This window comes from Sander lucioperca, chromosome 20, assembly GCF_008315115.2.
Source record: "Sander lucioperca isolate FBNREF2018 chromosome 20, SLUC_FBN_1.2, whole genome shotgun sequence".
In the NCBI taxonomy this organism is placed as follows: domain Eukaryota; kingdom Metazoa; phylum Chordata; class Actinopteri; order Perciformes; family Percidae; genus Sander; species Sander lucioperca.
The window spans coordinates 28901371-28926043 of NC_050192.1; the positions used below are offsets into that span (position 1 = coordinate 28901371).

The 24673-nt window shown below is 41.3% G+C and overlaps 1 protein-coding gene across 2 annotated transcripts in view; it reads left to right on the plus strand.

The window, feature by feature from the left end:
- Positions 1 to 24673, plus strand: part of tmtc1 (transmembrane O-mannosyltransferase targeting cadherins 1) — a 177747-nt gene that overhangs the window by 101412 nt on the left and 51662 nt on the right. For both annotated transcript variants that reach the window (XM_031288168.2, XM_031288169.2), the window contains exon 7: positions 4452 to 4641. In XM_031288168.2, coding sequence (XP_031144028.1) covers positions 4452 to 4641 — 190 coding nt within the window. The remainder of the gene's footprint in view (positions 1 to 4451; positions 4642 to 24673) is intronic.

Consider the following 24673-nt stretch of genomic DNA (forward strand, 5'->3'; position numbering starts at 1 on the left):
TCTCTCACATCTTCAGAGCTTCAAGTGCAAGTTTGTTTTGCACCAAATGTATCGTCAAGAGTGTTGTGAAAGTCGAGGTGCGCAGATTCGCCACTTTGTGATGCGAGAGAGCACATATGTGAAGTTGCAGTGACAGATTCCAGAGGTTGTAATCACTGAGTTGTGGTTGTGATGGAAAATGAACCAGAGTAAAAAAAAAAGTATACGAGTAAATGTTGCATTATAAGTTTGCAGCTGTCATTGTGTTCATGTAAATATCAATCTACACATTTGTGTATTCAGAATACAGGTGTGTGAACATTTTCTACAAGTGCAAATTTCAACTTACAAGTTCAGATTTTTTTTACAAGCTCTCATGTTTTTTTTCTTTGTATGACTTCAAATTCAGATCACATGTGTGTGAATATTTTTTACAAGTGCAAATTTTATTTTTACAAGTGCAAATTCAATTTTTACAAGTGCAAATTTTAACATACAAGTGTGAATATTTTTTACAAGTGCAAATTTTATTTTTACAAGTGCAAATTTTAACATACAAGTTCAGATTTTTTGTTCTGCAAGTTCTCACATTGTATTCTACAAGCTCTCCCTTTTTGCACCATATTTACCTTCATATAATCTTGCCTCGGGGTAAAGCCCTCATGTGTGAACTGTCAAATTGTTGACAGAAAATGGAGTTAGATGGGAGTTATTAATGAGATCATAGTCTATATCCACAACGCTCCACTTCTGGGATTGTTCCAGTACCGCTGGAAATTCCGCCAGATGTCCCTCTTTTCAGCCAGCTTCCTTTGTGTTGGCGTTCTAACCTCTAGTGGACCTCTAGAGGACTATGGTTAACTGCTCCTCAGATCTCTGCAGGGTAAATCCAGACAGCTAGCTAGACTCTACTCTAGATTCTAGACTCTAGAATCTGTCCTACCTGAGTTTTCTGTTGCACGATTAAAACAACTTTTGAACGTACACATTTTCCACCAAAACAAGTTCCTTCCTTTTTTTTCTCCCATCCAGGAATGCTGTGTGGACTAGCCAGACCTTACTCCGTAGCGCTGTGGAGGAAGGTCTGGCAATGCGAGACTAATAAGTTAGTATTAAGGATTGCGGGTGCCAGCAGACAGTAGTGAGGTCTGATGGTCCTCTCAGCAGTGTCAGTGTTTGTCGTCATCGGTGAGCGATTAGAACAGCAGCGGTGAAAAATAGCTCTCCTCTCCCTCGGCCACCTGGGAAATTTATAGCGGATTCTCATATCCCTCGCTCTGTCCTTCCTGCTCACCTTCATTTCACCGTCATTATTTCTGCTCCCTGATGTCTGGCTGAGCCTCCAGTATTCCTTTATCACCTATATGTGTGACTGTCTGTCTGTCAGCGTGTCCTCGCTCCATCCATCCTGCTCTACTCGTGGCCGTTCAACATTATATAAATATAATATATAAAAATAGCTTTTTAAAGTTGATTGTGACTCATGGTCCCAGTTTCTCCAGGATTTGTTCGGGGGCCTCTACTTTTCAACATGTATATGCTTCGTCTATGCTCTAACCAAATGAGTAGGATTCCCACTGAGCCAGTACTTAGAACAAGTCGCCAGATGGATGCCAAAATTGGTTTTCAATTAAATAAAGACAAGACAGCAATAACTTGTTTGGCAACATGGAGAAAATACTGAAAATTATTGCTCAGTTTGATTCCAGAGCTATAAAGACAATCCCACTGTTTTAATGATTCATCAGACACACCAAGGCAAAAACTAAATCAGCCCATAGAAGATGTATATTGTATTTAGATATACAATGTGTTGAAAATAAAAACAAGTGAAATTAATAATGAATGAGATGTTTTATTTAGCAAAATTACATTGTGTTGTTCCTATCCTATCCAATATTTCCAATATTTCTAAGCAGATTTTCTACGCTGTATTGTGATTAAATCCCCTGGCCCCCCCTGACTGATTGGTCCCCACCCCCTGTGACACCCCACTTTACAAATCCTGGTATCGCCCCTAATGCACATGCCCTGTTATGACCCCGCCCCTCAGAGAATCAGAATTAAGAATCGTTAAGAACTGGAATTGATCAGCAAAATGGGAATCATTAAAATCCAAATGATAGCCAACACTAATCACATCATGGATCATGTCTGTTGTATCTGATCGTTGCATTATTTTGAAATAGCAGACTTCTTAATCATACAAGTTTCCAGTTTTCAGTTTTCAGTTGTTTGACTAAAACACTCGTCCTTTGCCTTGACCCAAATGTTAATGCTTTTCTCTGTCTTTTTGTCAACTAAAATATGACTAAAACGATGAAGGATGAAGTAATATGATTTATATAATATCATCATATGTAATATGATGATATTTAAATATGACTAAAACTCACCTCAACTTTTGATGTTAGGATGAGAATTAAGAGAAAATCTAAGAGAAGCTGACAAAATGAACACTACAGAACTTTGAGATCGCTGAATTTTTACTCCGAGCCATTTTACTCATTGACATTGCTTTGTTGTGTATGCAAGCATGTGCGTGTGTGTGTGTGTGTGTGTGTGTGTGTGTGTGTGTGTGTTCCACCTCAGGAGAGCAGAACGCCCAAGCTCCACCTGAGAAATGACTGCTTTTCTCTTTCTGCACCCCGATCCCTAACTACTTTTATCCTTCTAACTTATGTTTCTTCTCCTGTCTGTGAGCTTCTGTCAATAGGAGAGTGTGTGTGCGGGCGACTGTGTGTATGTGTGTGTGTGTGTGTGTGTGTGAGTGATAATTTGTGGCTAGAGGGGCTTGCAAAGTCTGGAAAAGGGAATTGAATTTATGGCCCAAACCCATCAGATGACGGCAGGTGGAGAACATTCTGCTGCGTGCTAAACGCCCTGTCAGCACTACCTTGGTGTGTGTGTGTGTGTGTGTGTGTGTGTGTGTGTGTGTGTGTGTGTGTGTGCTCAAGACAACCTCTGAAAGTCCTCTTCAAGTCTTTGTATGCCCATTGACTCGGTTCTGTGTTTATTTCAGACTTTGTCTCCGATGTCTCTCCCTAGCCGTCAATCTCTCTAATAGCCAATCTGAACAGCACTCGGGGGAACAAAGGGAGACAGCAGAGGGCTCGGGAAGAGGGAGGAGCAGCACTAGCTCCTTTCGTCTTCCTGACATGTTTTAATTGTCATGTTCAGAGGGGATTCAGCCTGTGTCACACACACACACACACAAACCACGGCCCGTCAGCAGTTGGCTTCACAGCCACGTTGAGCTTCAGACTTTTCCCTTAGATCTTCCTGGAGGAAATCAATACCTAACCTGCGGTCGGACTGTTTAGAATGCAGTCCAACACGAGCTCTGTCAGAATCGATGAGGACTTTAGCTCAGCGTCTTTTGTGTTGTTACCTCATTTTACTGGAGTCAGAGGGGAGAATCAACTTGAAGTGGTTGCTCTGATTTGCTGGAAGTCAGTTGTGGGAGAGGAATACTAATGGCAGATGAAAGAATGACTGTAAAAATTGAAACAAAATGATGATTCTACTATGCCCTCATTTGCAGCCATGTCTCCTGAAATGATGTTTATAGGGTACTTAACAGGGGCGATTCCAGGATTTTTTAAGTGGGGGGGGGCCGCGGGATTTTGTCAGAATACAGCACAGAAAATTTGCTTAGAAATATAGGAAATATTGGATAGGATAGAACGGGGACTTTATTAAAGTTTCTATCCACTACACAGCACTTAAAGCTTCAAGAAAACTCACTTTTACAGCTATAGTTCACCTGTCACTCTCGTTATTTCCTTCTTCTAAAACAGCCAGGAGTTGAGTTCTATTAAACACTAAATTATGACTAGTGTGTTAACTGCATGCCAAATGAATAAGAGCACACAAGGCATAATTGCCTCCTAAGTTACCAAATGGAGTCTGCCGCAGTCAGTCCACATAAAACACACCGCGGCTACATTCACCTCCAGCTAACTTCATGGAGAACAATGAGGGCAGAACACCATCACCAATCTGTTTTAACCAGATATTCTGTCTAGCTCAGCTAAAAACACCAGATCTGCAGCACGTTACCGTGTCGATACAGTTTATTTTACGCTCACTACTGAGCCTGCCTGTAACCAGTAGGCTACTGGCACACATGATCGTCACCTGTTCCTGCTTTTATTACAGACATGTGAACTCACCACAGACAGTTGCCTTGTGCATGGACTCGCAGTGGACACACTGGAATGGATATTTGGCATTATTTTAAACAAACGGGAACCACTGATGTATGAAACTGCCAATTAAGATTAATTTACACGTTAATCGAAGGTGCTTGAACGCCATTCAGGATCATTCCGACCCACTTTAACCTCTGCTTATGATTGATTGAAATTCTTGTTAGGTTTGACAGTTGATAGCATTGCTGTGTGATTCAAATTTTTCTCTTTTCTTTTTCTTCTTTCCCACTTTCCCTTCTCTCCACCCCCTCTCTTTAGGATTTTGACCTACTCCTACCTGCTGTCTTTCAACGCCTGGCTGCTTCTGGCCCCCATCGTGCTGTGTTACGACTGGCAGGTGGGCAGCATTCCCCTGGTGGAGTCACTGGGTGACCTGCGCCACCTGGCCACCGCGCTGCTGGCCATTGTGATGCTGCTTCTCTGTCTGCACTGCGTCTTCTCACTGCAGGTAAGAGCAAGAAAGGGATTCATAGCTGAAAAGTGCCAAAGGCTGAATTTTCCATGAACTGTGTTGCCTCCTGACGCTTGTCGGTCCTCGTTCCATCGAGTGGGAAGTGTTGGAAAATGTAAAAGCACACAACGTGATCGTTTGATTTCTGACGAGGAAGGAGAAAGCTAGGGTCCAATTGAAAATTAAGCAAAAGGTTTAATGAGAACAACATGGTGAAAATGACAAGACAAAAAGCGGATGTTACACTGCAGCTGACAGTGGACTGAAAACATGCATCTCCGTTCTGGAGTCACATCAATCAGTCATGTGACAATGATAAAACAATACACTGCAAGCAGCGGACATACAGACATGCTTCCTTGTGAGGTCACAGTCTGCAGTCCAAACATGACAAAACAATAAATCAATAAAACACAGCCAGCAGTGGACTGAATCAACATGCCTCCCCTTCGGGAGTCACATCAAGACAATCCTGAATCATTGTGAAGTTTCCAAATTTATCCTAAAAAAGTTGAGGGTGGTTCCTCAAATTAAATCCCTCCGTATTGGTCAGATGTTTTCAAAAGAAAAGGTGTTCCTAATCCATGTGTCTTGTGGCCACACCCGGCCACAGGATCTTACCAAGTCAGTGTCAATTGTTTCCAAACTACAGGAATACTCATTCTTTGTCTGGCCCAACAGGGGATGGCTCTCAAAGTTGATTAAACAATAGGTCTTCTAGAGCTTCTACCTTTATGCTAAATAACAGACGTGACTTATTCAATTCTTTAGAAGCTAGGGTTGGGGTGAGGATTAGGCTTAATCAGCATTGAAACAATCATTTTCAGCTTAGTTTCAGTTTCACTCAGTCTTACAGCAGTTTACATTAAATAAGTTACATTTCTGACCTAAAAGTATATTGCTCTAAAATATCACCAATGTTTTAACTTTTTTAACTTCAACAGAAGATATATAAGAGCTGGAAAAAGCCTAGAGTTAAGAAGGTTCTAGTAGAAACCCTATGGTTACATGAAAGGTACAGTGGCAGTTAAAAGCTTCTGAAATTGAGCACTTTCCGTTAAATCTCATCAGCAACTATACTTTCATTGCAAATACCCTACAATTAGGCAGTATAGTACACATAATAGAATAGGTATGAATGACTTTGGAAATAGCTTCTAATTTTATATGAAATGGGCTAGATTCTTTCACTTTAAGGATCAACCTCGCACACTTAGGCTAATTTTGTTTTGTTTTAACCTGGACCCTATTTTCTTATTCATTTGTGTCTAAGTGACTAAAAAAAATCTTTTCAGTCCAGTATTGAGCGAGAACGCAGTAACTGGCTGCCGTGAACCGGGCTGCAATGTATCCCTACCTAATTTCTGTATTTCCAAACAAAAAACTCCCGGAGTGCTGTTCACCCGACTCACGTTCCACACTCCAAACCGCTGTCTTCGGACAAGAAGTCCCCTTGTGAGATCAATAATGTTGTCAGACACTTTTAGTAACAGTCTGAGTGTCAGTGGCAAAAACAATTACTTATAGTGGACAAAAATTGAGGATGCAAAATTGCCCCATAGGGTTACATTGCAATCCAGTTCGCTGCGGTCGGTCCTCACTTAATACTGGACCATTAGTCACTTAGACACAAATGCATGGGGAAATAGGGTCCAGGTAAAAAAAAATGAAAATACCCTTTAAGTCCAGGGTAAGACATCCCCTGCTACTGGACAAATTGCCATGAAATTAGATATTTTTAACCTTTTGTCTGGCACAACCGTCAGTCCGAAATTTCAACAAAACCAACTCCCCTGTCCCTGACAGTGATTCTTGACAATCAAAGCTATAGTGTGTAGTTTCTGTTTCCCCCATGAGGAATTCTAAGTAATGACAATTCTGTTGGCGCGTCCACATGATACAAGCCTTCCGTGATCACGCACCACCCCCACCCCTCCTCCATGCACTTACTAGTAGCCGAGGAGGACACGGAGGATTAAAAAAACATGATGGACTCTTCAGAAGAGGTCATTATCTTCACTTGAGTTTCTGCGCGGGAAAGTCGCCGGACGACACAATCTTCTGAACATAGTCATACTGAGAAATCCAGAGAGAGTTGTGTGGAGCTGATAGTCTTAATTAGCTTTGTAGCAACTCATTTGGCAATGGCTTGAATGTAACGGACGTTGATTAATATCAAAAAGTTACACGCTGAAGCTTTAAGAGCTACCCGCTAACTAACCAACTGACATCAATGGATTTTGCGGTAAATAATTATGGCCCCCACAGAATGAGTCCTTATTATTTTAATGTCCTCTTGACCTCTCCTCTAGCAACGCCAGCAGTCCAAAATGTCCACTTATGCATCGGAAATAACAAAAGCTAACCAGACGAATGCCATGAAAATTGAAAAATACTATTTTATTGTCTCGGAGGTACCTGAAGGAACAACACCACACACGCTTTTTTTAATGTGCATGACACAAAGGACGGAAAAAGGTGGCCGATACACATCTAGAGTAGTTTTGTTAACATAAGCCAAACTTTTTCACACTGTACTCTTCTCATTTCCAATCCTTATGATAGTGTAAGCCAAAATGCTCAGTGATCATTTTGTGACAGTTTCATAGAGGCAGCTGTGGAAGAAAAAGTTCTCTCAGGTCTAATTCAGTGGCACATACTCTGATTTCACGTCACTGGGTCTTATGCGTCTTATTTCACCGGACATTAACCAGGAGTAGGCTGGGTAGTGGAGTAGCCTTCGGTCAAAGCCGGGTTAGCTTAGCTCTCTTCCCACTCTTCTCTGGGAATTCACATATACTTGTGGTGGCGTTTGGTCCGGTTGGTCTGGCTGGGCGGTCAGAAGATGTTGCGGGCAGTAATCGTCTCAGGGTCTGCTGCACTTAACCCAATCCCTGCGCTTTCCGATGTTGATGAGTATTTTACTGTCATAGGAATGTACAGTACGTGCTTCGGTTATAAAGGTGAAAAAAATAACAAAGAACAAACAAACTGTAACCAAGTTTGAGGACTGGCTGCCGCATCTGCACACGCCACCATCTTGGATGTTTTTTTTAGGGTACAATGAATTCACTGGTTACTGAAAAAAGAGTACAACGGTTAATTTACGGGATTGTTCCGTGCCACCGGATGTCCCTCATTTTCGGCCGGATGTCCATCACCGTCCTCTTTCTCTGTGTTGGCGTTCTAACCTCTGGTGGATTTGTGAGGACTATGGTTAACTGCTCCTCAGATCTCTGCAGGGTAAATCCAGACAGCTAGCTAGACTATCTGTCCAATCTGAGTTTTCTGTTGCACGACTAAAACTACTTTATAACGTACACATGTTCCACCAAAACAAGTTCCTTCATGAGACTATTTTGCAGCAGCACCATTGCTCAGTCCGGCGCTTAGCACCACCCAAGACGACTGTGATTGGTTTAAAGAAATGCCAATAAATCGGAGCATGTTTTTCTCCCATCCTGGAATGCTGTGTGGAATGCGAGACTACTAAAAAAGGCTAAATATTGCACTGGGCTGTGCACACACTTCAAACACACAAGCACTCATACATATACTATATGTTTTCATCTAGTCACTTAGGTTTTGGTGTATGGGAAACAAACCCATTATATTATATACACATCCTTCCTTCCTATTAATTTACATTTTAAAGCCAGGCTCATTTCGCACACCTCCTGTTACTGTGGAGACAGAGCTTGAAAGTGTGTGTTTGTGTATATATAATGCACATATAATGTGTATTTTCCAAGGGAGTGTTTTCTCTCACTTAATCAGCTCCAGCTTTTTATATTACCTTCTGTCCTCCCTTAGCGCTTTTCTTATTTCTTTTTCCCACAATCCCTCTCTGCTTATGTCCGTCTTATATTTCAGATGACAGTTGGTTCAAAGAGTCTTTATTGAACCGTGCTGCAGATTTGTTTTCTTGGCAGAAAAAATCATTTAGTTGCACTAAATGCTGCCAGGTGTTGCTGCTACTTTTTCCTCAGGCGGTTTATTCTAGAGATCTGTATTCATATTTGGTAACTTTTTGTCTGCACTTAAAAAGTCACGACTCATGTCAAACTTGTGAGCCTTGCACTCTGAGAAGCAGTGTTTCCCCTATAATAGTACAGGACTGGCAGGCTGCCAGGCCAATGGGAACCACTGCCAGGCCAGAAAAAACACATTTTAATATTACAAAATAATGCCAAATATCCATTGTGTTTCCTCCTTAATGTAATTCTGCAGCGGCACACTGCCATGAACTGTTGACTTTACAGTTTTCAGTCTTTGCTCTGCAGTTTGAAATGACTAAAACATGTCACCTACAAACAATTAACCACCACGTGTTTCCACCACGGAAACAGCATTTAGCATTTTCAGAATTATCCACACTAGTATTTCAGAGGGAAGTATTGTACTTTTACAACAGCTTTGGTTACTAGTTACATTCCAGATTAAGATTTTACTAGTCTCGCTTTGCCAGACCTTCCTCCACAGCGCTGAGGAGGAAGGTCTGACTAGTCCACACAGCATTCCTGGATAGTACGAAAATGTGCTCTGGTTTATTGGCATTTCTTTAAACCAATCACAGTCATCTTGGGCGGCGCTAAGCTCCGCACAGAGCCTTTGCAAAATAGTCTCAGGAAGGAACTTGTTTTGGTGGAACATGTGTACGTTCAAAAGTAGTTTTAGTCGTGCAACAGAAAACTCAGATTGGACAGATAGTCTAGCTAGCTGTCTGGATTTACCCTGCAGAGATCTGAGGAGCAGTTAACCATAGTCCTCACAAATCCACCAGAGGTTAGAACGCCAACACAGAGACAGAGGAAGGGGACGGACATTGGCGAAAAGACATGCATCCGGCGGAATTTCCTGCGGCACCGGAGCAATCCCGGAAGTTGGAACATCGAGGATATAGACTAAGATTTGACATACAAAACATGTGATCAGTTTATATAGTATGATTCATCATTATAGATTTAATAGTGAAATAAGTATTAAATTAGTTCCACCTCGACCAACCACAACGTTAAAATAGCACTCACATATTAATACAGTGCATCAATGATATAATAATATAACACGGACAGTGAACATTCTATATAATGAGTAATTTTACTTTCAGTACTTAAAGTACATTCTGTTGATAATACTTTATGTATTTTTACTTAAGGAAAATGTTGAATGCAGGACCCTTTCCTTGTAATGTTATAGTTTTACAATATGGCATTGCTACTTTGACTTAAGTAAATGATTTGAATACTTCTTCCACCACTGTTGGATTCAGCCACTCAAACTCCTGAGACTCCTGTTTTAAGTCTTTTGGAAGAGACAGAATTGTTTCCAACAGCTAAAATTGGACCATGCATAGTAAAATAGTGTGGACTAAAGCTAAGATTGTGCCATTTCCAGGTCTCTAGTATAGGACCACAGTGCTTATGTGGTAAATACAAGAATGATGTGCAACACTGCATCAGGTCAGGCAGGGTAATTATTAATTACAGCTGGACTTGTGGAGCCAGTTGGACTCACAGCGTAGGCGGTAGAATCTGACCTTTAATTGTTTTGCCCACTTTTAGGCCAGTCCGTCTTATTGGTAAGGGAGTGCTGCATGTGCACCGTTGCAAGTGTATCACAGTTCTAATCACAATGTATTGCCACCGTCAAATAGGGGCGTTGAAATGAATCATTGCATCGCGATGCGGACCTGGATAATTCTGCATTGATGCAGTGACAGACCATAATAGATTATTGCCTACTGATGTTGCTTGTTGACTTTCCGTTCGCTGCTTTATTTACTACTGCCTTCTGTCTGTTGCCTGCTGTGTTCAGACTCTACATTCAGGAAGGGTCTTTTTATAAGAGCACATACAATAAAAATGGGAGTTCATATATTTCTAAATTCTTGAATTAGTTGATGAAAACCATGTATAGCAATATATATAATAATATTGAGGAGGTGAGGCAATGAGATGCGTCGTGATATCGAATTGATTCAAATCGTTGACAGGATAATCATAATCAAACTGAATCGTGAGACCAGTGAAGGTTCACACTCCTACCATCAAAAGCAGACTGCTCAAAGAAGGCCTATAATGTTATTTTAATGAATTGTTTTAATAATGCTCCTCAGCTCCTGAGGTTTTAGCAGCCTGTAGAAAGATAGTTCTTCTCTGGAAAGATATTTAGTCTTTTATGACTGTATGAGAGCTGTATGTAGGGAGAAGAGTTTGTGATGGTTTGTGTTTAAATGTTAATTGTGTTCCTGTCAGGGCTGGCAGCACTGCTGATATTGTTAATGTTGCATGTGTGTGTGTGTGTGTGTGTGTGTGTGTGTGTGTGTGTGTGTGTACATGTGTACGTGTGTGTGTGTGTGTGAATGAGACAGGACTGTAGTCCACTTTTGTCGAGTCCAAGACAAGTCCAAGACCAGGACTAGTCGAGACCGAGTCAAGACCAAGTCCAAAGAGGTTCAAGTCCAAGTCAAGACCGAGTCCAAAAAAGTTTGAGTCCAAGTCAAGACCGAGTCCAAATGAGAGATCGTAGAAAGAAAGGGTCAAATTAGGCCACATTATTTACTTAAAATATAAAATGAAAATGTTCCCATTCTTAAGTTATTACTTGTCCTGAAGAATTCATAGTACAAAGTGCTCGCTGACATTGTGTCGAGACCAACTAGAATATTTGGCATGTCCAATGGCCGAGTCCGAGACAAGTCCGAGTCCAAATACCAACGAGTCCAAGACGAGTCCGAGACAATCAGGCAACGTCTCGAGTCCGGACTCGAGTACTACGGCTCTGGAATGAGAAAGGTAGACCGAGAAAGGAATGTATGTGAATTAGTTTTAATTAGCTGTCAACTATTAAATAAATCGCCAACTATATTTATTTTGATAATCGATTACTCGGTTTGACTCATAAAAAATCTCTGATTGCAGCTTGTTAAATGTGAATAGAAAAGGAGAGGTGAGGTTGCTTCATTTTGGTCCACAACACAAGGGGAAAATGGATAGAATGTGCTCTGGAGAAAGGAAGTCCTTGTCCTGTTGGATCTCATATCAAAAATCGAAAATCGTATGTATCGTGATTTTGCAAGGCATTTTAGCCTTTAATAGACAGGACAGCTGTAGACAGGAAAGGGGGGGGGGAAGACATGCAGCAAATGGCCGCAGGTCGGACTCAAACCCTGAGCCACTGCGTCGAGGACTGGGCCTCAGCATATGGGCGCCTGCTCTGCCTGGTAAGCTACCCAGGCGCCCATAGAATCGACATTTGTTATATTTTTTATTTTTACCATTGATTCACCTAAATATTTTCTGTTATATACGTTACCGCCGCCGATGACTACATCATATCCATTTTCTGACCGAAAGCAGAAAAAGCAGCCCTAATATGCACACATAGAATTATGTTTGAAAACTGGTAAGGGAGAAGGGCACTGGATGAATTTGGCAGTTAACGTCCACATACAGTAGTTGTCAAGGATTGTATGGCTACAGCATGCTCCAGTTTTCTGTTGCCTCTGTGTGTGTGTGCGTGTGTGCGTGCGTGCGTGCGTGCGTGCGTGCGTGCGTGCGTGTGCGTGCGTGTGTGAGTACATTTGTGTGTTTGTTTCAGGGCCAGTGGTCAGTTCTTGCGTGTGTGTGATGCCAGGCCATCTGTGGTTGTGGCTGGCCTCTCCAGTGAGGGTGGCAGGTCTTAATTCAGATTTAGTTTCAGTGTCTTATTTTCATGGATGGTTTGTTTGTCTTTTGGTACAAACAAATTATCCCTGTTGTATAATTTTATTGGTTTGGAATATAATGACAGCCAACTGTGTCTAAGCTCTTTCCTAAACAACTTTTGGACTTAAAAGTTACTGTGTGTAGAAGACCATTGTAGGCTATGTTGTAAATCATTGTGTATTTCATATATTATTTTCATATTATATACTGTACAGACATTCCTGTCTGGTTATTTTATTCATAATAATGTATACTTCATTAATTCAATGAGCAGTTTATAAAGTCAAATTGATTATTTATCTCTGGTGCATCCTGGTGGCCTAGGGGTTTTAGGTTTTGACCATGTATTGTATATAACAGTTTGAAAGATCCCTGGAAATACAGTAGCCTAGTTGTCAGGTATTAGTTCAAGTGGACCCAAGCACAGAACACAACTAGGAGGCAGATGAAGTTGAGCTGATTTACTGAAAAGTACTCAGATTGGATGGGAGGCCAGTGGCGGAAGAGGGAAGGAGAGCGGACAGGATGGCAGGACTGGCTGGGTGGGGTCAAGAACATGGGCAGGCTTGAGTTGCACAGGGGTTAGCAGGCAAACAGGTTAGAGGCAGCAGTGTTGGGCACGTTACTCAGGCAGTGTAATATGTTACTCTTTACTTATTACTCCTTTAGAACTCATTGTAGTTTATTGGAACAATAATTATTTTAGTTACTGCCATCAGGTCGACGCTACAGAGTGCCATTTGCAAGGAAAAATATAAAAAATCCTTCATCCCCACTGCAATCACCAAACTGAACGACCATACATAGACAGCATCACACAGCTCCATTCAGGCTTCTTCTTGCACGTTTTTTTTCCATTTTGTACAGCCAATGTTATTACACTGTTTCTATATGTATCTTTAAGTTCTTATATGTATTTTATGTTATTTGAGTCAAAGACAAATTTCTGTCACTCGTGACAGACAATAAAGTTTTTCTTATCTTATCTTAATTAACCTTACAGGAGGAGTCAACAATCAGCAAACTACAGAACTGCAAACATACTGCATTCTGGCTGTTACTGTGTGTTACCAAGACTATCACACATTTACATAGGCCCATTAAGTATTTTGTCAAGGCTTACATTATGAAAAGGACCTGGGTGACGCAGATTCCCATCACCATAGTAACTCGCTGTGCCTGCGTGCGCAAGCTGAGAGAGGAGAGGGACGCTGCTCTGCTCTGCTCAGTGACATGCTGGATATCAGCGATGTTCCCACTCGTATCAAAGCCTTTATATAATGACAATACTTCCAGCTCTTAAAAGTATTCCTCTCTCCGTCATCCTCCATCTTTCGTTAAGCTTTTTGGCTAGTAGCCGATGTGGCGTGACCGGCCCTGACCCTGACCTGCCGCGCGCTAAATTACAACAAGCGTACACATCACGTCATCATATAAGAAAGCCTACCTGGCACAAAATCAAATCACATTCGGGTAACGCAGTAACGCAGCGTTACTTGGATTAGCAACTGTAACATAATTACTGGTTTGGAGATTGTAATCCCTTACACTACTTGTTACTGTGGAAAGTAATAATATTACAGTAATATATTACTAAATAATGCGTTACTGCCCAACACTGGCGAGCAGGCAGGCAGACGAGGGATGTTCCTCAGCACAAGGAAAAGATAGTTAGTACAATCCAGGAATAAAGTACAAAGAAGAGATGATTAAACAGAGAGGGCTGAAGCATGTCTCTAGTCTACCACAGTGACTGAAGCAACGATCTGGCACCGGGTATGTGAAGAGCCGAGGCTGATGATCTGATGAGAGGCAGGTGAGCAGACTGGGAGAGGTGATGGGCTGATTGATCGCCGGTTCAAAGGTGAACAGGATTCCAGGAGCCAGGAGAGTGAGAGGCAGGACAGAAATGACACACACACACACACACACACACACACACACACACACACACACACAGGTTTGTGGCACTATCTTTGTCACCCTAACCTTAACCATCACAACTAAATGCCTAACCTTAACCCTTACCCTCACCCTAACCATAACCTAATTCTAACCCTAATCCTAAAACCAAGTCTTAACCCTCTGTTACGTCCTTAGCTAGGGGTATCAGGACATAAACATAAAACCAGATGGAATTGGTATTAGAAAGGAAATTTATTCCAGAATCAGGTAAATGACAAACAGTGCTCAAACAAAAAGGACAAGTGGGCCGATGGGTGCTGCGGAAAACAAAAACAGAATATAACAAAAGGAGATCTTCAAAAGGGAAGACTATTTCTAAATCTAAATGAAAACGAAAGATTAAACAAAACACCTCTCTAACTTAAATACTTGGTTAAACACAAAACAGTACTCACAGCACCCCTGAACCTAGTGTGACTAAAACAACACAAATTGACTACGTGCAGAAAGGATATCAGTTTTTAGCTCTTACTCCTAGGCCCACGTCCTCACACTCTCAAACAGTTTCTCTACAAGGTCTGGTCTGGCAGCTGCCCTCAGCTGCAAACAATTAGGCTCTTTAAGCTGGAGGCAGAGTTGATTGACTCCTCTCGATTGGCCAGTCAGGTGGTGGCCTGCCGCACCAATCAGCAGCTCCCTTCTCCAGGCACTGGGCGGGGCTTTCCTGGTCCATCCAATCAGCAGCACGGGATGGCACAGCCTGCTTTGCATCTCATATCATTCTCCATTATACTACACACATGAGGGTGTTGCCGGCAGCCGTAACACTCCCCCCCATAAACACAAACTCCAAGTTTGGGTACACATAAAACAAAATACAACATATCTACACCAACCTTTACTGTAACCTGGACAGCGCATCAGCCAGCACATTCTCGGAACCCCTCTTGTGGCGGACTTCTAAATTGTAGTCCTGCACAAGCTGCGCCCAACGCATCAAGCGCTGGTTGCGATTGTACATACGGGAGAGAAAAACCAGAGGATTATGATCGGTGTACGCAACGATCGGAAAAGAGCTAGATCCAACATACACCTCAAAGTGCTGTAAGGCCAACAACAAAGCAAGTGTCTCTTTTTCAATGGTTGAATAGTTAAGCTGATGTTTGTTAAACTTTCTGAAAAAATAGCACACCGGGTGATCCACTCCCTCAGCATCTTCCTGTAGCAGAACAGCGCCTGCACCCACTCCGCTTGCGTCCACCTCCAGTTTGAACGGCCTGGCGAAATCTGGAGCCGCCAGCACGGGGGCGTGACACAAGAGCGCCTTGAGACTGTCAAATGCGATCTGACAGTCTGAAGACCACACAAACTCCACCTTAGGGCTCAATAAGCGAGTTAGTGGCTGAGCAACAGTGGAAAAGTTACGGCAGAATGCTCTGTAGTAACCTGCCATTCCAAGAAACGAACGTAGAGCTTTACGTGTAGCAGGAACCGGACAACATGAAATAGCACTGATTTTAGCCTCTACAGGGCGCACCTGTCCCTGCCCTACCTGTCTACCCAAATAGGTAACGGTAGCTTTGCCAAACTCACACTTAGCCAGATTCAATGTAAGATTGGCCTGAGCGAGCCTACTGAAGATTTTCCCCAAGATACATAGGTGCTCCTCCCACGTATCTGTATACACGATTAAATCATCCAAATAAGCATTACAATTACTCACCCCTGATAACACAGTATTCACCAAACGCTGGAAGGTCGCAGGAGCATTGCACATGCCAAACGCCATGACCTTATACTGTGCAAAATGGTCGGGTGTAACGAACGCAGAAACAACAGCGGCACGGTCAGTTAAAGGTACCTGCCAGTAACCTTTTAACAGGTCCAGTTTGCTCACAAACTTGGCATTCCCCAAATTATCAACGCAGTCTTCCATTCTTGGTAACGGATACGAATCGCGCACTGTAACAGCGTTCACCTTACGAAAATCAGTAATGAAACGGGGCGAGCCATCGGGCTTAGTTTCAACGAGACAAGGCGAACTCCACGAACTAGAACTGGGTTCAGCGAACCCATTTTTAAGAAGATATTGCACTTCCCCTTTCATTAATTCACGCTTAAATTGGTTTGCCCGGTACGGATGTTGTTTTATTGGACGGGGATCTGTCAGTTCAATGTCATGCTGTATTACGGTTGTTGTGGACGGCACATCACCAAACACACATTTATTTTGTTCGACCAGGTTGATTACATCCTGTCTATGTTCAGCAGGTAAATGTTGTAGCTGGGATGGTAACTCTGCGATCGCCTCGGAGTTTGGGAGTCGAGAACCCAACTGGACTGAATGACGCGGCCGCAGATCATCACAGTCGGATAGGAGCGCAGGCTCAGTTACGATCAGAGCGGCACTCCGGGGAAGCGGCTCTGACTTGTCCACAGGACAGTTTTTATCACTTTCCCTATGTTGGTACAGCTTTAGCATGTTAATATGACAGACGCGCGTTTTTCTCCTTCGCTCGGGAGTACTGATAACATAGTCTGTGTCACTGAGGCGTTCACGGACCTCATGCGGACCGGTAAATTTGGCAGAGAGCCCTGAAGCAGGTATAGGCAATAATGCCAACACTAAATCACCAGGACAGAAAGAGCGAATCACAGCAGAACGGTCATAGTGTCTCTTCATCACTTCTTGTGAACCAGACAACGACTGCTTGGCGAATGTATTGGCGATATGTAGCCGCTCACGGAAGTGGCTGACATAATCTAGTACATTTTTGGTTGGTGACGATTTGAGCGACATGAACTGGTCATGTAATGTTTTGAGCGGGCCACGGGGTGTATGCCCAAACACGAGCTGAGCAGGACTGAAACCCAAAGACTCCTGAATGGCTTCACGCGCTGCAAACAAAACAAAAGGAACCCCTTCATCCCAATCAGTTCCGTTACAGCATGAATGACTTAAATATAACGTATTGTACATATTTCTAGTGGGTGGCACTATGACTAGAACTCTGCATTGGCACAAAGATGTCCTCAGGCCTGGACTCTTATCGAGCATGTAAAAATGTGGGGCAGATTTGACAATAAAATGTCAAGTTACAACAACTTCCTGTTTCATCCCAAAACATGAAAGTTGTTGGGCTCGATATGGCAACAAAAGGGCTTGTAAATGAAAAATAATGCAATAACATAGCACACTAAATTCAAAAGCAACCTCCTGTTGGTTTAGGGCACAAAGAGGCTTTTTCATCCGTCTCCAGATCTTACAAGTGCCTACCAAATTGTGTATAATTGTGGTTTCCTCCCACCATAAAGACATGCATTTTAGGTTACAAGGATTACAGTTTAAAATTAGCCGACTGGCTAACACTGGCACATTTACAGAAATGTTGATTAATGTGCCTTGTCCTCTTACATAAATAAATAAAAATAAATCTAGCGTCCCTTTGACAGTGTCTCGAAAATGTATACATTATACATTTAAAGGCAACGTTATACATTATATTTTTACACGCCTGACATTTTGGCACTATAGCCTAAGCTAGCATACCTGCCCCATCGTCATCATCCTTTGCCGCTTGTTTAAATCGTAAACAAGTTGCTGAGTTTGGCACATTTGGCCACGTCAGCTTGTACAGTATAGATTCTTTTTAAATCGTGGACCCTCCAGCTCCCCCTTTCATCTTTCTATTCATCATCTTGTCTGTTTAATCTTCTTATATTTCTCTTTCTTCCTCAATCGCATCTTCTACCTGAGCTTCTGCGAGTGTAGCCTGTGGGCAGTGCAAAATATTTTCAATCTCAGCCAACATTTCTGTCTTTAAAAGGCCGTAACGGGTTCTGTCTTAAAGCTAGAGTAAGTATCATATGAAAATAGACAATCAACCATGACATGCTAGCTTGTCAGAGTGTGGGCTAAATAATGATCCCAAGTTCGGCTAAAGTTTGGGGACGAGGGAAACACTGGCATTTATTGGTCATTATTAAAGGGGTCCCTTGACCTCTCAACTCAAGATATCTGTTTCTGAGATCTGTAGTTTCAACTGCTAAACTTGAGATGCTTATACATGCATTTATCTCCTCTCACATTGACTACTGTAATGCGCTTAGTATGTCTGCTCTTGATCGCCTTCAGTTAATCCAGAATGCTAGACGATCTCACATTAACCATGTTCTTAAGTCTCTTCCCTGGCTCCCTGTTCCACATAGGATTCAGTTTAAAATTCTCACTCTTACATACAGAGCATTTCACAGTCAGGCTTCACCCTCACGGTCTGCTGTTACTGTGGACTCTTTGTAAAAATCAGATAAAGACCTACCTTTTTAAACAGCTGTTTGGTTGACCTGTCTGCACCTTGTTTTATTATTTATTACTTTGTAATTTAAACTCTGTATTGTATCATGTTGTATGCTTTATGTGAAGCACTTTGGGATTTTTTATCTGTGATAAGCACTCCATGATTAATTTTATTTACTTACTTACAGTAGTTAATTACCCACGAGTCTCTCCTTTAGAGACCCACTTTATGCTAATCCCATGCAGTTTGGGGCTAAAGCCATGCAGTTTTTCTCATGCAGTACAAATGTGTTATTTTCGCCTATTAAATTAAAATGGTGTATTGGAATATTTTTGCATTCTGGGGTCCCTCAACAGTCTTGGAATTGGACACATTGGGTCTGACTCTTGTGAATTCAATGAGGCCAATGTTATTCATGTGTGATGATGTTATTCCCCATATTAGCCATTTCATTTCAGTGAGACCATTTTTTGAAACTTGACGTCACTGTATAAAACGACCTATTGTGACCTCTAGGAGAATCACATCCTCATACAACTTTACAACCACAAACTAGAGACCTAGGGCACCTTCTGAGCAGTTTTCAGAACAGAAGTGCTGAATCGCTGAAAAATGCAATTCTAAAAGAAATCTCCAAATGTCAAAACATTTTGATACCAAATCACAGCATGGATGGTGTTCCTCAATGTCTTGGTGTCTTAATGTGGTATTTTGGAGGGATTTCTGACCATTTCTATCAATTCTTGAGTGGTCAAGAATGGTTACATTTAGATCCAAATCTGTGCCAAATTGCTGCAACAACTTATGAGACATGATTGAGCATGATGTTTGCCATCATATACTTTAATCGTAATGTTTTAAGCCCTTATACACTTAACATTTAAGTATTTTCCTAAACAAAACACAATGTTTATTAGAGATTATTAGAGAACTTGACACACAGTGCTAAACTGCATCTAAAATTTCCAGCTTTCAGATGATGTACCATATTCTATGTTGCATATACTGTTACTGTATACTGAAGTGCTACCTCCCCCTAAAAGAGACACAAATGGCTCTCTAAGGTCAAGGTAAACTTTATTATCCCACAAGGGGAAATTCATGTGGTCATTCATTACGCGTCCTTGTCACAACATATTCTCTAAACATATAGACACCACAGACAAGCCAATAAGCATGTATAGAGAAGAGAATAACAATACTACAGAAATGACAATGACAGAAATCAACAATGACAATACGAAAAAATAAACAATAATACAAAAAAGACAAAGGCAATCCGACATCTGACATTTACGATACAAAAAGAAAAAGACTATAAGATTATCATCAGGTAGCTAAACATTTACAAAATAATAACTAGTAGTGGTTATCAAAAAAAAAAAATTTAAGATCTACCATCCAGTTAAAGTGCCAGTGCGGGATTAAAGTGCCTGCGATGTGCTTGGTCATTATACAGTCTGATTGCTGTAGGCACAAATGATTTATTGTACCTTTCTGTTCTAATTCTCTGTTGTAAAATTCTACCAGTTGACCTATTGCTTCTCATAAATTTATGGTGAAGAGGGTGATTAGGGTCATTAAGGATTTGGTCAATCTTTTTTTCAGATAAGGTCATTGTACAACTGAGCTGCCGACACCTGATCAATACCGATGATCCTACCGGCCATCTTGATCAATCGCTGCAATCTCTTTTGGTCCTTAACATGCATGTTACCAAACACACAGATAAGGCCAAAAGACAGAACACTCTGGAGGATACTTTTGTAAAACATTACAAGGATGTGTCTGTCTAATCTAAAAGTGTTTAGTTTCCTAAGGAAAAACATCCGCTGGTGCATTTTCTTAGTTTTATTCAGTGCACATACATTAAAAGTTAATTTAGAGTCAATTTCAACTCCCAAATTCACCATTGATCTTAGAGGGGGGGGGGCTGTAATTCTATTTTTGCTAAAATCTATGACCATCTCTTTTGTTTTCTTCACATTTATTTCAAGAAAATTATCAGAACACCACTGAGTAAAACCCTGTAATTCCTCTGGAATTCATTCACAGAAGAAATGTCAGATTTTAAAAAGCCAACCGGTGCTGTGTCGCCAGCATATTTAAAATAAGTGTGGGCTGAAGAGGAGGCTTGACAGTTATTGGTGTACAATGTGTATAAAATAGGCGACAGAACGCACCCTTGTGGTGGCCCATGTGTTTATAGTTTTTAAGGATGATATACATGAGTTAAATCTGACTTGCTGACTGCGGTCCGTCAAGAAGTTATAATGAGAGATCAATTGCTGATTTACTCCCAGATGCACCAATTTTCTCACCAGCAGGTGGGGTTGGATTGTGTTAAAAGCGCTGCTGAAGTCAATGAACACAGTCTTGATCAGGATCTCAGCGTGCTGAAGGTGCTCCTGAGTGCTGTTAATCAAAGATAGCAGCGAATCCTCAACACCTCTCTCTGCCCGATAAGCGAATTGATTTTGGTCTAAAAGAGGTGAAACCTCATGGAGAAGTTGGAAACATGGAAACATTTCATAACTGTAGATGTAAGGGCAACAGGGCGCAGATCATTGAGTTCCTTAGGTCTGTTGTTTTTAGGCACAGGCACTATTAGGGATTTTTTCCATAAACTGGGAACAACACCAGTATCTAGTGACAGCTGAAACAACCTGTGGAAGGGCTGTGCCAGCTGATCAGCACACACCTTTAATGTCCAACAGCTGATTCCATCAGGTCCACAAGTTTTACGAGAATTTACACGTCTAAAATAAGATTTGACATCATCCATAGAGATGTCAATATCCACACCCTTCATGCCTCTTCCTGCTGTGATGGCCTCATTCTGTTCTGCTTTAAAATCATATGTGTCAGATCTACAATACAAATCGTTTAATTGATTTGCCATGTTAAAGTCATTCTCTGCTACCATAAGGTGCTTCTTGGGCTTGTATCCTGTAATAGATTGGACTCCCTGCCAGGCTCTCCTAACATCATTTTTGAAAAAGCTTTCTAACTTATGTTTGTATTCTGCTTTGCAGTCATTGATCTTGCTTTTAATCTTTTTCTCTTCTCTACTTCCTCCTGATTTAAACAGATGTTTTTTTCTCATTAAGGAGTTGCTTTAACTCTGGAGTGACCCAGGGCTTGTTATTTGGAAACATCTTAATAGTCTTTCGGGGGATGATTGTGTCCTCACAGAATTGTACATACCCCGAAATAGCGAACGCTGCGTCATTGATGTTGTCAGTCCCGTCAGTATCTACATTCCAGTCTGTGCACTCCAGGCAGTCCTGAAGAGCCTCAGTCGCAGCAGCAGACCAGCATTTGACCTCCACCTTTTTTGCTTTCTCACGCCGTAGTTGGGACACATAGGAAGGCATCAATCTTTGTTAATGTATTTGTAGTTTGGTCAGGTTCTGGCACAGAAACTACTTGGTTAGGTTTAGGCAACAAATTTACTTAGTTATGTTGAAGCTATAGTGAGTAGTTTCTGTCTCCTCCCATGAGGAATTCTAAGTAATGACAACAAAACTGTTGGCGCGTCCACATGATACAAGCCTTTGGTCACTCCGAGATGTTACTGTAGGGCCATTACCAGTCTATGATGCTGTAAGTAGCTATCCATGTTTTTCTCTTTATAACAGAGATCTTCAACAGGGGCTCCGGGACCCCTAGGGGATCCTCAAAGTTACTGTAGGGGGGCCACCAAGTGATGGATAGTGATGATTGTTTTTTTGTTTTTGTTTTCAAAACTAAAATATGTCTGACAATATACATAAACATAAGTCCAACATATTAATAACAAAGATAAATCAGCCTATTTGTGATTTTTTTCTCTTTTTTTAAATGTACACAATATTGATGATGATAGTTAAGGTAGCCACTAAGGCAGCCATCCACAGATACAGTTAAGCTTTAACCTTTAAACACTGTTTGTTGCTACCCCCCTTAATTTACTGTTTTCGGTCAAATTTGACCGGACAGTTTTAACTGCTCTTATTTTAACATAAATGCCGATAAAAATGACAAAAAGTATTTTTAATAGAACATTTATTGTAAAAGAACCTTATTAGAACATTAACATCTACAATGTGTGTGTGTGTGTGTGTGTGTGTGTGTGTGTGTGTGTGTGTGTGTGTATGTTTCTGTGTGTGCGTACATGCATGTGTGTGCGAACATTGGTGGTTCACATGCACAAATGGCAATATGACAACATGATCTGACAACATGAAGCATGTGTGTGTGTGTGTGTGTGTGTGAGAGTGGGTGTACATGTGTGTGTATGTGTGTCTGTTTGTGTGCGTGTGGGTGTGTTTCTGTGTGTGCGTGCATGCAAATGGAACCTTTGCACCTGTGAATGGGTACATAAGCACAGGAAAGTTGTAGTGGTGTGTGTATGGAGATGTCTTTCATCTCCGGGATGAAAATTATACTCTTTCCCATTCATTTCCTATGGCGGTCATTTTTGACCGTAAACAAAAGAAGTGTGACTAAGTTGAATAAATCACTCAAAATTCAAAGAAAGTAGTCACAATGAATGTTATGTGTTCAAATGCCTTTTGTGAAGGATATCATAAGGTCTTGAGGCAATCTGATGAAAAATGACATATTTATGGTACAGGGAATGTGTAAATCGGTCATTTTTGACCGGAACAGTGTTAGAAGGTTAAGGATTCATTACGTTTAACTTTAAAACATTATGTATAAATTAGGGCTGTCAAACGATTACATTTTCTTAATCGCGATTAATCGTTGAATTTCTATAGTTAATCACGATTAATCGCATGTTTTATCACATGATTAAAATTCTATTATTTTGCATTTCAAAACTGTTTTTTAAGTACATATTAACAATCGAAAGCCATTATTACCAGTGTATCTTGATTGGGAATCAAATGAATGCAAAGAAAGTTACTTTATGAACTTGATTTTAAGATTTGTATTTGTTTATTATATATTTAATCTAGTCACACATTTGAATTTAACAACAACTTTGAATGCACCACGAGTTTCATTGAACGCACCGTCTGTGTTTTTCCGACAGCAGCAGCTGCAGATTGTTACATCCCAGTGTCGGAATCCTAGCTGTCAGCATTGTAACCATGTTTAATCCAGCTGCTAGCTAGCGGTAGGCTAACGTTAGCTGCTGTCAAGTATAGTGTTAGTATGTTTCTGTTTCCTGTAACGTCTGTTTCAGAGCATCAGAGAGAAGTGCAGGCATATCAGTGGCACCGGAATGAGGCGCCGAAATCGGCGTTGCTATTCCTGCAGCAGCAGGATGTGTTACGAGGAAGTACGGCAAAATAGTAGCCTGTTAGGCACGACGCAAAGCCGAGTGAAGTGAAAATAAATTAATAAATGGCGGCATGCGATTAATACGATAAAAAAAAATTAACGCATTATGCTCGACCCTTAATTGCGTCGCGATTAACGCGTTAATGCTGACAGCCCTAGTATAAATATATATAAATATGTCAATAATCATTAGCTTAGTATTGTATGCACCACAAAAAGGTATGTGTAAAGGCTTTAGGCCGCCCTACACATTATTGTAGGCCCAGTTTAATATGCAACTCAATTTTATACAATATGTAGTAAGGGGTCCGTGCTCTTTCTCTCTTTCAGCTAAGGGGTCCTTGGCCTAAAACATGTTGAAGACCCCTGCACTATAATATTCAGGCCATTGCCAGTCGAGGATTGAGTCAGTAGCTTAAAGTGTTTTTCCGAATGTGTTTGTTTATTGTGTGTCTGTAATATCACTGTAGGTCCCTTCCAGTCAGGGATGGTCTCAGTAGCTAACGAGGAGCCCTTCCACAGCAGAACAAGCCTCTGATTGGAGCAATACTTTACACTTCTCTTGCTCTCATTACTGATAATGAGCCACTCCACTGAACCCAGCGCAGGGCTGCCGATTCAGCCTATTAGCCTGTTTGTTCAAATAAACAGCCATAGTGGGTTAACATGGAGGGAGAGAAGGCAGAGGCTGTGGGCTTTATGAAATATGAATGCCCTCAGATATGGGCTCCATAGAAAAAGGAATTAACTGTAAATTGATTGCCTTAATTGCTTCTCTGTCGCACAGATGATTGTTAATATATAAGACAGATTGGTCACAGCTGC